The following is a 12944-nucleotide window of genomic DNA, read 5'->3' as shown; positions in this document are numbered from 1 at the left end:
AACGCGGCGGGGAGGGACGGGAGGCGAACCGGGCGGGGGGGGGGAAGCCTCGCCCGGCCCCCCCGGAGCTGCGCAGGCGATGCCCGATCGTGCCGGGTCCCCCCCTCTCGCCGCCGCCGGGACGCCGAGCCGGGACGGAGCCGCCGGGACGCCGCGGACGAGGGGCTGCATGGCCGGGGGGGGCTGTGGGGGCCGCCCCGTCCTCCGCGGGGGACCCCTCGGAGCTGGGTAAGGTCCTGATTTCTGCTCAACCCCCTCGCGGGAACCCGCAACCCGCACCCCGCGCGCCCCGGGGCTCCTGCGGGGAAACTGAGGCACGCGGTGCCCCCCGCGCTGCCGGCGGGGTCTGGGCATCACCCGACCCTCGGCGGGCTCCGGACCCACCAGCACCCACCCCGGAGCGGCGGCACCGCGACCCCCCGTCCCCTTCCCTGCCCCGCCGGGGGCACCCGGACCCCGGGACTGAGGGCGGCACTCGCGACCCTCCCGGTCCCCGTGGGAACTGCGCGGCGGGAGGGAACCGGCTCGGCCGGGGGATTCCCCGACACGGGGCTGGGACCCCGGAACGCCTCCTGTACCCGCCGGAACCCCCCCTGCACCCCTTTGCACCCCCGGCGCCTCCCGCACCCCTTTGCACCCCCCGCCCCTCCTGGCTGGGCGCTTTGGGGGGCTCCGGGATCGGGCACTTTGGGCCGTGGGGGGGGCCCCCGCTGCCCCCCACCCTGCTCGCCCCACGGCGGGGCCGGATCCGGATCGGGGAGCGGCGCGGAGCCCCAACCGTGCAGGTCTGGTCCTGTCCCGGCAGGCAGCGATCCCGGCCCGGCGCCCGCCGCGGGGCCCTGGGGGTGGCGGGGCCGTCGCCCGTCCCGGTGCCGGGTGGGCACGTGTTTGGGACACGGCGTCACCCACTCGGTGTCACCCACTCGGTGTCACACAGCCGGTGTCGCCCACCCACCTGACCCCACGGGCAGCACCGGACCCCCCCTCCCTGCCCTGGGGACCCTCCCGCGGGGGCTGCTCTTGCCGTCTCTCCTCCTTCCTCCTCACTGCGGTCCCCGTGGGGGGGCTCGGCAGTGACCCTGCCCTGGTGGCGATGGGGGGTGTGGGGACACCCCCCGGTCCCTGGGGACGGGGGGCTCAGGGCTCTGTGCTCCGCAGGTGCCGGCGGCCGTGGCGGTTCCTGCTCCTGGCCTGGCTCAGCCTGGTTGGCACGGCACAGGTGAGGGGTTTGGGGTGCGTGGCAGCACCCCTGGGCTGCCTGACCCCCACCCTCTGCTGATTGTCACCTCCCTCACGCAGGACCCAGCCCTGGGCACACCAGCGAGGGTCCCCGAGCCCCCGGCCCCTGCTCGGCCCCGCCGGCAGCTGGCCCGGGGGACCTGGGTGTCCTGGGGCCCCTGGAGCTCCTGCTCCAGCTCCTGCGGGGACGGGGTCGCCCTCCGCACCCGGAGGTGCCAGCGGTGAGTGGGGCACGGGGATCCCATCCCGTGGCAGGACCCAAACCCCACACGGGGCACCCGAATCCCTTGGCACGGCTCTGCCACCACCTCCCACGTGTCTCTGGGGGCCCTCAGCACCACGTGGGGGGACCTGGAGCCTGGTGGCTCCACCATGGGGTGCAGCTCCAGGGGGATGAGGGACATCGTGGGACATCGGGGTCCCCTCTCCTGCTGCCCCGTGGGGACGTGTCACTGCCAGCCCCGTGGTGGCATCGCAGCCCTGGAGATGGGGGTTCCCGTGGGGGCTGTGGGGCACAGGCAGGGCTGCTCGGGGGTCCCTACCCCGGCCCCACTGCGCTGACGCTGTGACCGCAGGACCCCCGGGGAGGAGCCGTGCGCAGGGGACCCGCGCCAGTACCGGCTCTGCCAGCTCCAGGTGAGCACTGGGAGGGCCGGGCACTGACGTGGCTGGTGCCAGTTGCCATCCCAGCCCATGGGCTCCATCCTGCCGCTCCCACAGGGCTGTCCCAGCGGCTCCGTGCCCTTCCGGGCCATGCAGTGCTCCCTCTACGACAACAAGCCCGTCCTGGGCACCTCCGCCCGGTACCGCTGGGTGCCCTTCCACGGAGGTGAGTCCCGGGGTGGGGACGGTGTCACGGGGCTGACGGGGAGGCCACGGTCACCCCGGTGTCACCCCCACCCCTTCTCACCCCAATCCATCAGCTCCCAACCTCTGCGACCTCAACTGCCTGGCCGAGGGGCACAACTTCTACTACAGCTTCGGGCGGGTGCTGGACGGGACCCGCTGTGGCCCCAGCTCCCCGGACCTGTGTGTTGGTGGGCGCTGCCTGGTGGGTGTGCAGGGTTGGGACCCCCTGGGACCCCCCTGAGACCCCTCAGCCCTCACCCCCCATGCTGAGGCAGCGTCTGGGCTCCCACAGAGCGTGGGCTGTGATGGGATCCTGGGCTCGGGCCCTCGCCCCGACTCCTGCGGCCACTGCGGCAGCGGCTCCTGCATCTTCGTGCACCGGCTGTTCCAGGGCTCGGACCTCTCCTCCGGTGAATGAACCATTGCCCCGGCCCCCTCCATGGGTGAATGCTTTGGCTCTTGGCTCCTCTGTCCTCCCGTCCCCTGTCTGTGTCCCCAAGGCATCGCCTGGGTCCCCTGTCACCCTGTCCCTCTCCATCTCCCCTGTCCACCAGGGCATCATCCCTGATCCCTCCCTGTCCCCCACACTCAGGGACCAGCCCTCTCACCGTGGTGATTTGGCCTCATTGCAGAGGGTGTTGCTCCTCTGGGGTGGGTGGGGGTCTCTGGGGCATCCATGTGGTCTGTGGGGTCCCCAGGGGTGCTCAAGTGTCCCTGGGAGTACCCATAGTCCCTGTGTCCTGCTGGGCAGGTTGTGGGGACAGTGATTCCTGAGGGAGCAAACAGCCCTGACTGGCAGGGCCCAGGGCCATCGTGGGGCTCCCCGATGTCCCATCACGTGGGGCCCAGCTGGGTTGATGCCCCAGACCCAGATCACCTCTGTGCCCCATCCCCTCGTGCCCCATCCCCCCAGGATGTCCCCTCGGGCCCTGCCCTGGCTCTGCCCTGACTCTGTCCCCCACCCCGACAGGACATTTTGGGTACGTGAATGTGACCAAGATCCCAGCTGGGGCCACCCACATCAAAGTGATGGACAAGAGCCGCAACTACCTGGGTAGGACATGAACTGCCTTCATCCCAGTGAGCCCCAGTCCATCCCAGCCGGTCCTGGCCAGTGCCAGCTGCGGGTCTGGGCAGGGCAGGGCAGGGGTGGCCGTGCCATTCCATGCCGTGTTGTCCCTGGTTGTCCCGTGTTGTCCCACGGCGTGCCGTGCCGCTCCCTCCCTCAGATGCTGTTTTGAGCATCCCGGGGTCAGTGAACTCGCAAGTGCTCGGGGCAATTTTCCAGAGGCTGCTGCTGTGGGTTTTGGGAAGGGCTGAGCTGGAGCGGGGCCAGACCGGCCACTGCACACCAGGACCGGGACCCCGCTCCCCCAGCTCCCGTCCTCGATGCAGCTGGAGCCCCGTTCCCCACTGGGACCAGGGTCTGGGGGCTTGGTGGAGGAGGGGGGGGTTGCACACCGGGGTTTGGCTCTGGCTTGGGCCCGAAGCCAAGATCTTACAAGAACGTAGATCCCCCGGAGCCTCGAGCGCGGCTCTCCCGGTCCACGCTGCCCTCCCTGCGCTGGGAGAGGCCTCCGGTGGGGAGCGGGGCGGGGGGTCCGGGGGGCTGTGCGGTGCTGGGCCCCGGACCCGCTGGCTCCCGCAGCGCTGATGACGAGCGACGGGCGCTACGTGCTCAACGGGGACTGGGCCATCGCCTGGCCGGGGCCCTACGAGGCCGCCGGCACCCGCCTCACCTACACCCGCGCCCCCGACGGCACCGAGAGCCTGGAGGCGCCCGGGCCCACCGACCAGGACCTGCACGTGATGGTGAGGGCGAGGGGGGCACACACGGGGACAAGGGGCAGCCACCCCCAGCCCCCAACTCAGCCCTGCCCCTGCCCCCCAGGTCCTGCTGCAGGAGCCCAACCCCGGCATCGAGTACGAGTTCTGGCTGCCCCGTGGGCACCCCCAGCCCGGCCATGGGGACACCAGCCCCCTGCGGCAGCCCCAGCCCCGGGGGGCCGGCAGCCCCCCGCCCCAGGAGCCCCCGCTCACCCCGGCCCCTGCACTGCCCCCCCAGCCCGGGGGCTCTGCCACGGAGCAACCACTGAGGAGCCCCCCCAGCTGGAGCAGGGATAGGGGTGCTGCAGGTACCTGTTCCCCTCGGGGGTCCCCACAGCCCCCCAAACCCCTGGACTTGCTGCTGGGAGTAGGGGAAGGTCAGGGGTAGAAATGAGATGGAGGCCCTAAAATGGGCCCTAAAACCCCCCTCCAGAACCCTCAGGAGCCTGGTGTGTCCCTCTCTGGAGTCTGGGCCCTCAATGGGCCCTGCCAGGGCTGCGGGGACGGGGGTTTTGGGGGGTCAGGAGTCCCCTCCGCCCCCTAAATTGCTGCAGCTTTGTCCCCGCAGGGCGATGCGGGAGGTGCCGCCCGGCCAAGGGACGTTCCCAGCGCATCCGGCACTTCTGCCAGAGCGACTTCGGTGAGCGCCGGGGCGGGAGGGGCCCGGGAGGATGTCGGGGGCGGGACAGGGCTCAGGGCAACGCCAGGGACAATGCCAGGGGTGGGAAGGGGCTCAGGGTGCCCCCTCCTCACCCCGCAGTGTTCCACGGGCTGATCCTGGCGCAGCGCTTGGTGGGGCGGGAGACGCGCTACGAGGTGGAGGTGAAGGCTCCGTACCGGCAGCGCTCGCCGCTGGTGTCCCGGGAGTACCTGTGGGTGCCCAACACGTGCGGGTGTCCCCCGCTGCGGGAGGGCGGCGAGTACGTGCTGATGGCGCGGCGACACGTGAACCACGAGCACACCCTGAACCGCATCCTGCTGCAGGACGGCGGCTACGCCCGGCCCTGGACGCCCCGCGAGGCGCGGCTGGTGCGGGAGGCGGCGCGGCACTGCCCCCAGCCCCGGCCGCCCTGAGCCCCCGGCCCCCGCGCCCCCGGGACGGGGCTCCTGCGGTGCACCGACCCCTCCCCTGGCTGCGGGTGGACCCCCAGGGACCGCCCCCATCCCGCCCCGGGGGATCTCGCCGTCCTTGGGGGGTCCATGTGGCAGCGGGGTTGGGGTGGGGGTGAAGGAGGGTGGTAATTTATTATTTTTGCAGAAAATAAACCTGTTTATCCCCTCGCTCGCCGCGGGCCCCTTCCTGGCTGGAGCCAACCCGGGGGTCTCCCCTGTGTCCCCACGGGCAGGGGGTCCCCAGAGCGTCCCCGAGCCGAGCCCCCAGAGCAGCTCCCGCCCCGCAGCGTGTCCCTGTCCCCGATGGCCCCGCGCCAAGCTCTCCCCGCCGGGGTCGGGGACCTGCCGCTTATCTCCCTTCCGGCGGAGGCAGGCGGGTTCCCACCCCCGTGCCGGAGCCCCCTCGCCCGTAACCCAACCCGTGGAGTGAGGGGGGGGCACCGCGGGGCCCACGCGGGGACGGGATGTGATGGGGGGCACTGGGGCACCTCGGGGGGCATCGCCCACCTGGGGCTCCCTTGGGGGTCTTGTGCCCGTTGTGGGGTGGGTTTGGAGCTGGTGCCAGGGAAGGGCTGAGACCTCCCAGCTCGTGTTGCTGGTGGCTGTTCCCAAACTGGGGTACCCGTGTGGGCACGGGGCTGGGTGCCCTGGGGTGCCCCAAGTTTGAGAGGTTCCAGCTGCTCTGGGGTGATTGGGGCAGTAAAGGTGCCTCCACCCTGTGAGAGAGGCCCCTCTCATGGGGCCTTTTGTCAATTTGGGGCTGCCAGGGTTAAGTTTGTCCCTGGGCAGGGAGGGTGCTCAGTTCCAGCTGCCCACCGAGGACTAGGCCGGGCTGGGGGAGGAGGGTGGGGAAATCCCCTCGGAGAGGCTGTGGGGAAGCTGTGCCCTGGTGCCTCCAGCTCAAATTTGACCAGGACTGTCCCTTGGTGTGAGCACGGACCCCAGCTCAGCCCGGGGCTCGGGGTCCCCCTGAGGAGAGCCCCTCTCTCTGAGCTGCCTTTGGAGACAAAGCTCCATCCCAGCTCCCCCCTCTCCAGGCTCTGGAAGGTCCAGCCAAGGGTTTTCATGGGTCATTATAAGCTTGGAGAAAGGTCTGGCTCTCTCCCTTAATTCCCAAAACTCTTCAGCTGAGCAAACACGCTGTGCTCTGGACGGCACAGCCGGGGAGGGGGGGACACAAACCACCTCCCCCACGTCCCGGGGCAGTCCAGGGTCCTGGCGTGGGGCCGGTGCCCCCGGGAGGGCCCCAGCTGGCAGCTCTCCCTGTCCATCCCTGCCCGGTGCCGCGTGCCGGGGCACAGCTGCCACCCTGCTGCTGCCAGCCCTCGTGGGACAGCGAGGGCCGGGGGTCTCTGCCTCCTCTCAGTGCCCTGCTGGGGGGAGCAGGGTGTCTGAGGGGTGCAGCCACCCTGGGATCCCTTTTTTACGGCCTGGAAGTTGCTGATGAACAGGAACTGGGGCCCATGGAGTGGACCTGGGCTGTCTTCCACCCCCTCTGCTCCGTGCTGGGCTCGTGGCTGAGCTCCTGCTGTGGCACCAGGGGGGTGCAGCTGCTTGGACAGACGTCACAACTCGTCCCTCTGCTCCTGGGAAAGGGCATAGGGCTCCTGGCCCCTCTGGAAATGCTCAGGTCCCCGGGGGCAGGGGGGGACAAGGCAGGGAGGGGGAGTCACCACCCCTGTCCCCATGTAGAGCTGGACACAGGGTGGGAAGGGAAATCACCCTGCATAGAGGGTGGTCCAGGAAGGCAACAACCAGTTTATTTTGGAAGCCAGGCGAGATGCCAGCGGTGTCCCAGGCTGTGTCCCTGCGGCCCAGGCTGGTGTCACTCTGTCCTTCCGGCCTGGGGACAGCAGAAGGCGCCTTTCCCAGCACGGAGGGCCACCCTGCAGGTGGGGTAGAGGATGCCCGCGAGGACCAGGCTGCTGCAGGCCAGCACGGTGACAACCAGCAGGTCCCTGCGCAGCCCCCCCGGGCTGAGGGGGCCCTGGGAGGGGGAGCAGGTGTGGGTGAGCTCCTCGAAGGTGCGGCTGGAGGGGCAGGACGTGCAGTTGTTGGCCGAGGCGCCCTGGCAGGTGTAGCAGGAGGGGTGGCAGTGGGCACACACGCGGGCGGTGGCGGTGGCACCGCGGGTCCGGCCGTAGTAGCGCGGGGGGCAGTAGGGCAGGCAGGAGCGCCGGTGGGCGTACAGGGAGCTGCCACACTCTGAGGAGAGAGGGTGGGATGAGCCCCCCAGGGCCCAGAGCACTGTCACTGTCCCCCCCAAAGCCTCGCTCACCCTCGCAGGCGCCCTCCTTGTCCCACCGCAGGCAGCCGTCCGTGGCGGAGGCTGCGGAGCGCCTGGAGGTCATGTCCTCGTCCGTGCCGTGCAGGTGCAGGATGAAGCTGGTCAGCCGGCCTGGGGACAGGAGGGACAGGACTCAGGGCCTGCCAGGTGATGGATATGGGGCTGGAAGCTTCGGGGCTGTGCCCCCTTCCTGGCCCTGTGCTCTCCAGGGAGGCCCTCAGAGCAAACACATGGCCCTGTAGATAAGGACTGGGCTGGGAGGGAGAAGCCAACAAGTCGTTCGTCCAAGTTGGGGAAGGAAGAAGAATGATCAGGCACTGGGTGACCCCAGTAAAGGGGTTCGCCCCCCCAGGGCACCCACCTGTGTTACGGGCATCGCCCCTGTTCTCCAGGTGGAGCGTCCAGGTGCCCTTGGGGTTCTCATCCCAGAAATGTGTGGACATGAAGGTCCAGTCCTTGTAGCCCTCCTGGCTGGTGTCGTAGGGGCTGGAGGAGGAGAGGAGAGCTGGGGGTGCCAGCCAGGGGGCTGGAGGAGCAGGATGTGGCCAAGGACAGCCTGGAGTCCCCTTGTTCTTGCTCTAAGGGGGCACTGCCACGTGGCAGAGGCCCAGGGGAGTTTTGGGCGTGGTGAGGCCCTTGTTGGGGGTCTCCTGGCCCTGGGAGGGCTGTGGGAGGGGCCCCCAGCCCCTGGTGGGTGCCAGCGCTCCGTGTCCTTACCGCACAGTCACCAGCGTGGACGTGGTGCCCGTGGGGCTGCTCAGAGCCACCACCAGGTCCCCCCTGCGGCTGTAGCTCAGGGACAGCTGCACCTGGACGTGCTCCAGCGAGCGGATGCTCTGGGAGCAGGAGAAGACGTCCGTGGAGATGGTGAGCTTGGAGCCGATGTCCCTGTGGAGGACAAGCTGGAGGTGAGGGCATTCCTCCCCCTTCCATGGGCATCCTGCCCTCCTCCACAGCCTCCAGGCACAGCCCTGTGCCCACAGCAGACACTGCACAGCACAGGCTGCTTTTTGGGGAGCAATCCCTGTTCCTGCACCTTCCCCATGTGAGGCTGGGCCTGGGGGTGCTGGCCCTTACCTGGGGGCCTGAAGGACCTTGACTGAACACTTCTCCTGAGGCCGAGTCCCTGCCCAGGCCACGGCCTCCTGCACCAGCAGCCCCGCATCCAGCAGCCCGTAGCCGTAGTAGTGGCTCACTGGAAAGCAGAAGAGCACCCCTGAGCCCCTCAGTGCTGGGAGAGCACTGGGAGCTGCTGGAAGGCGTCCCAGGGCCAGGTGAGGGGAGCAGGGAGGGCCGAGCCCCGCACTCACCCCTGCGTCCCACCCCGTTCTTGGCCCAGTCCTCGGCCTTCAGGTGAGCGGGTTTGGAGGCCCTGATGATGAGGTGCTGCAGGTCACGCCAGGTCAGGGCTGGGCTGGAAACACAGAGGATGTGGGGGCAGAGCTGTCAGGGTTGGCTTTTAAGGGTGGGATTTGGCCCTTCTAACTCCTGATGGGGGTAAGTCAGCTGCGTGGGTCCAAGCAGGTCCCCCCACAAACCTCCTCCAGCACCAAAGTGGGAGCAAAAAGACCTCTGGAGCACAATTCCCCTCCTGTCCCCTGCTCTCCCATGGTTCTGGGAGAAGATGCTGCCCCACCAGAACCCAGGGACACCTCAACTCTGCACTCCCAACCTCTCTACCAGCAGCCTCCCCCCTTCCTCGGGGCTTCCCCTCTCCCTGAGGGCTGTCCTGCTGTCTCAGTGTCACCTACTTGGCCTCCAATGCCAGGGCGACCATCCCTGCAGCCAGCGGGGCCGAGGCCGAGGTGCCTGTGTGCTTGTCAGTGCAGCGGTGGTGCAGGTCGGTGGTCACCTGGGGGAGAGGGGGGAGTCTCAGCACCACTGCCAGGGAGGGCTTCCCAGGGCTGGGCACCTCCCTTTGTGACCCTTGGGCCTTTTGAGGGGGCTTCACACAGACCCTTCAGTAAAGCCGCCCTCTCCTCGCCCGGGTGTGAGGGCTGGGACGAGCCCGGCCCGTGCCGGGCTGTGCTGGGGTTGTTGCTCTGGCGGGGCTGTCCCCACACTCACGATCTGCACGTCGCTGCTGGCCCTGCTGCTGTAGGTGGTGGTGAGGATGGCGGCACAGCCCTCGCTGTAGCGGGGCCGCTGCCCGTCGCCCAGGACGCTGCCCACCGACACCGTGTAGATGCTGTTGCCGTACCCGTCGCAGTTGCAGTTGTCGTAGTGGATCCCTCCGTTGCCCGAGGCCCAGATGAAGATGGAGCCGAGCCCCCCCCGTCCCTGTTGGGGAGGCAGAGGGGGTGGGCAGGGGGTCCCGGTGCCCCCCAGGCCCCCAGGCCAGCACTGGGCTCACCTGGCTGACCCCCCTGTGGAAAGCGGCCGCCGCCAGCTCGCCCGGCCCGTCCACCGTCCTGCCGTCATCCTCGGGGCCCCAGCTGGCGCTGTAGATGTGGATGTGCTGCGAGTGCAGACTGAGGGCCTGGGCCTCCACCACGTCCACGATGGGACCGTCCAGCATCCGCACGCCTGGGGGCCGGCACCGGGAGCGGCCGTGGCCGAGAGGCGGCAGCACCGGGGGAGGCCGGGAGGGCTCCGGGGGAGCCACGCGAGTGCCACGCCGAGGGGAGGGACGAGGGGCACCTCGACAGCCCCCCCTTCACCCCCTCTGCCTTGAGCACCGTTCACATGACCCTGCCCTAAGCAGATCAGGCTCCTGCAGGTCTGTGCTGCTGCCATGAGCCGGTTCCCAAAGCTCCTTGTTAAGCCTTTTGTAATTAAGCCCGGGGAGTTAACCCAGCTTTTAACCCCCTTTGCCACCCTCACCTCTGCAGGGGCGCCTGAGCCTGCCCAGGGGTGGTGCTGCCAGGTGTTGGGGTGGGCATTAAACCCCCAGGGAGCTCAGAGACCTTTGTGTGGGAACACTGCAGCACCCTCCACCCCCCTGCAAGCCCCCAGAGTGGCCCCACCTGGGGTCACCCATCCTCCCAGGGTGCTGGAGCTGCTTTCCAACCTCCATCCCACCGGAGCGGTGTCTCACCTCCAATTTTGGCGTTGTAGGCGACGCCTGCCCCGCAGATCCCGTTGTTGGCCACAGCTGCCACTTCTCCTGCACAGCGTGTCCCATGCCTGGGGGGCACAGTGAGATGGGTGGGGGTCCTGGGACAGCCTCGGCCCCCCGAGGGATGGAGCAGAACCCACCAGTTCTTGTCCCCATCACCGTATCTGGGCTGGGGGTCGGGGTCGTTGCTGTTGAAGTCATAACTCGCCTGCGGGTCCTGTTACAGAACGAGGCACGGTGTGAGCGAAGGGCCCTGGGCAGGGCAGGACAGCCCGGCACAGGCGCCTGGCACCCAGCCCAGGGCTGGCACCACCGGGGGCCTGCACTGCCAGCCCGGGGGGGACAGGGGGGCCCCTTCGGGCCCGACTGTGCCGGGTTATTCTGAGCTAAACGGAGTCCAGAGAGGGGAACGGAGCTGGGAAGGGGCTGGAGCAGCAGGAGCGGCTGAGGGAGCTGGGGGGGCTCAGCCTGGAGAAAAGGAGGCTCAGGGGGGACCTTCTGGCTCTGCAATCCCTGACAGGAGGGGGGAGCTGGGGGAGGTCAGGCTCTGCTCCCAGGGAACAACAGGACAAGAGGGAACGGCCTCAGGCTGTGTCAGGGGAGAGTCAGGTTGGACATCAGGAGAGATTTCTCCATCAAAGGCAGTGGAAGGGGCTGCCAGGGAGGATTGGAGTCCCCACCCCTGGAGGTGTCCAAGGAAGGACTGGAGGTGGCACTCAGTGCTCTGGGCTGGGGGACAAGGGGGGCATCGGGCACAGGGTGGACTTGGTGACCCTGGAGGTCTTTACCAATTGACATGAGCCTGTGAAACGGGGTGAGAGCAGCACAGCTTTGCTGTTCCAGTGACAGAGCCCAGCGTGGTGACTCACCTGAGGGTGACCCTCACAGGAGAGAGGAACTACAACCCACAGGAATTGTGTTGTTGCAAACACCCAGGACTTATCTCTCCTTCCCTGCTGAGCACGTGAGGGTTTACCAGCTTTACTGGCTTTGCAGCTTGCTGTAATTACACCAATTTGGGGGGCTCGAGTGCGTGTACAAGTCCTAACGTTTCCTCGACGTGAGAATTCACTGGGGGAGACTCCAAGCCTGTGATCTGGCCCTGGAGAGGCTGAGTTCCCACCGCCCAGTGCCAGGGGCGGGATGAAGGCAGTGGCTCCCCCCCTCCCTGGGGACCCCCCACCCCGCAGGAGCCTGTTCCTGCACTCCCTCGTAGTTACATAGTTGGCTGCCAGGTCGGGGTGATCCTTCTCCAGCCCATCATCCAGGATGGTCAGCACGACCCCCCGCCCCGTGTAGCCCCTGCTCCAAGCCGTGAGGATGTTCAGGTCGGGACTGATGTCGTTGTTCTGGAAAACAGATTAAATTCGCTCAGCAGCCCGGGGTGACCTCCAGGGGCTTGTGCTGCCTCACCACCGCCAGCATTAGCCCTGCTGGTGTGCTGGGGCGGGCAGTGGGAAGGGCATTCTGTGCTCTAGGCGAGGATTAGAAGGGGAAGCAGCAGCACCTCACCATGTACCACTGCTTGGGGAACCAGGGGTCCGTGGGCACCACGCTGGCACCTCTCTTGGTGCGCCTCTTCAGCGTCTGCTGCTCGAACCACAGCACCTGGGCGGGGGACAGCGCTGTGGGTGCCGGGCAGAGCCTGCCCAGGGCCGTGCCCGGGCTGCCCGTGGCCCCCTCCCTACCTCGGGGTCCCTCATCAGCCGCGCGTGCCACCCCCAGTGCCTGCTCAGGGCTCTCTGCCGGGTGCCGCGGTGTCCCAGGTGGTAGTAGGGCTCTCCCTCCATCACCTGTGGGCACAGGGAGCTGCTGTCAGCGTTTCCAGCCCGGCTGGGGACACCTGCACTGGTTCCACACGGGTGGGGAGGTCAGGAAGGTGAATTTACTGTGAGCTGAGCACGGCAGGACCAGCAGAAAGTGTCACCTGGACACAGAGTGGGTGCTGGGGGAGAGGGTGTACCCTGGGGGTCCTTTGCTCACCCCCTGCATGCTCAGAGGGGACACTGGGACAGCATTCCCAGATTCCCAGGCTGTCCCATCCCAGGAAGTGTCCAAGGCCAGGCTGGACAGGGCTTGGAGCAACCTGGTCTGGTGGAAGGTGTCCCTGCCCACAGGACGGGCAGATGGGACAAGTGAAGGGGACAAACAGCGGGGACACAAGGTGAGGATGAGCGTGGGCAGTCGGGACAGTGGGACATGGGGTGGGCTGGGCCCGCCGTCCCCGCCCAGGCCGCACCTGGCCCAGGTAGAGCAGCCCGTGCCGGCGGGCCAGGGCCCGGGCGTCCCGTGGCCCCGCCGCCACCCGCACGGCCCAGCTGCTCAGGTAGACGCGGGGCTTGGCGGGGGCGGCGGCGGCGCCCACCAGCACCGCGAACAGCACCGCGATCAGCACCGCGAGCAGCCCCGGGAGCGCCGCGGCCGCGGGGCCGGGCCTGGGCCGCGCCGCCATGAGGCCGCGGCCCGAGCGCCAGTTGCCATGCCAACGGCGTCGGCCCCGCCCCCGCCCGCCCGGCCTCGCCTCATTGGCAGCTTCTGTCCCGCCCCGCCTTCTCATTGGCCCCGCCCCGC

At 68.8% G+C, this 12944-nt stretch overlaps 2 protein-coding genes across 2 annotated transcripts; one reads left to right on the top strand and one right to left on the bottom strand.

Annotated features, from left to right (window-relative positions):
* The first annotated feature begins 124 nt into the window (after positions 1–124).
* Positions 125–5145, top strand: ADAMTSL5 (ADAMTS like 5). The gene is made up of 12 exons (XM_050320923.1): positions 125–228; positions 1159–1219; positions 1300–1460; positions 1815–1875; positions 1960–2068; positions 2163–2290; positions 2381–2498; positions 3059–3142; positions 3737–3900; positions 3980–4223; positions 4484–4555; positions 4676–5145. The coding sequence occupies exons 1-12, from the start codon at positions 170–172 to the stop codon at positions 4987–4989; spliced, it is 1575 nt and encodes a 524-aa protein (XP_050176880.1). The 5' UTR covers positions 125–169; the 3' UTR covers positions 4990–5145.
* A 1708-nt stretch (positions 5146–6853) lies between these two features.
* PCSK4 (proprotein convertase subtilisin/kexin type 4) lies at positions 6854–12825 on the bottom strand. Its single transcript, XM_050320922.1, has 15 exons — positions 12613–12825; positions 12062–12166; positions 11886–11981; positions 11594–11722; positions 10514–10590; positions 10353–10441; positions 9669–9841; positions 9383–9595; positions 9067–9167; positions 8626–8729; positions 8393–8510; positions 8033–8203; positions 7677–7801; positions 7307–7426; positions 6854–7233 (listed from the first exon to the last, which is right to left on the bottom strand). The coding sequence occupies exons 1-15, from the start codon at positions 12823–12825 to the stop codon at positions 6854–6856; spliced, it is 2214 nt and encodes a 737-aa protein (XP_050176879.1).
* Between the last annotated feature and the right edge of the window lie 119 nt (positions 12826–12944).

This window comes from Myiozetetes cayanensis, unplaced genomic scaffold (assembly GCF_022539395.1).
Source record: "Myiozetetes cayanensis isolate MyiCay16 unplaced genomic scaffold, myiCay2020 scf26, whole genome shotgun sequence".
NCBI classification, from domain to species: domain Eukaryota; kingdom Metazoa; phylum Chordata; class Aves; order Passeriformes; family Tyrannidae; genus Myiozetetes; species Myiozetetes cayanensis.
This window is presented reverse-complemented; position numbering and strand designations above follow the sequence as displayed.

Bases quoted from the DNA above. Each gene is read 5' to 3' on its own strand.
- ADAMTSL5 (XM_050320923.1), top strand. From the start codon at position 170: ATGGCCGGGGGGGGCTGTGGGGGCCGCCCCGTCCTCCGCGGGGGACCC. The intron at 3,143-3,736 runs GTAGGACATGAA...TGGCTCCCGCAG, and splicing joins CAAGAGCCGCAACTACCTGG to CGCTGATGACGAGCGACGGG. The intron at 3,901-3,979 runs GTGAGGGCGAGG...CCTGCCCCCCAG, and splicing joins ACCAGGACCTGCACGTGATG to GTCCTGCTGCAGGAGCCCAA.
- PCSK4 (XM_050320922.1), bottom strand. From the start codon at position 12,825: ATGGCGGCGCGGCCCAGGCCCGGCCCCGCGGCCGCGGCGCTCCCGGGG. The intron at 12,167-12,612 runs GTGCGGCCTGGG...CTGTGCCCACAG, and splicing joins GGCTGCTCTACCTGGGCCAG to GTGATGGAGGGAGAGCCCTA. The intron at 10,591-11,593 runs GTAACTACGAGG...GTTCTGTAACAG, and splicing joins CCGACCTGGCAGCCAACTAT to GACCCGCAGGCGAGTTATGA.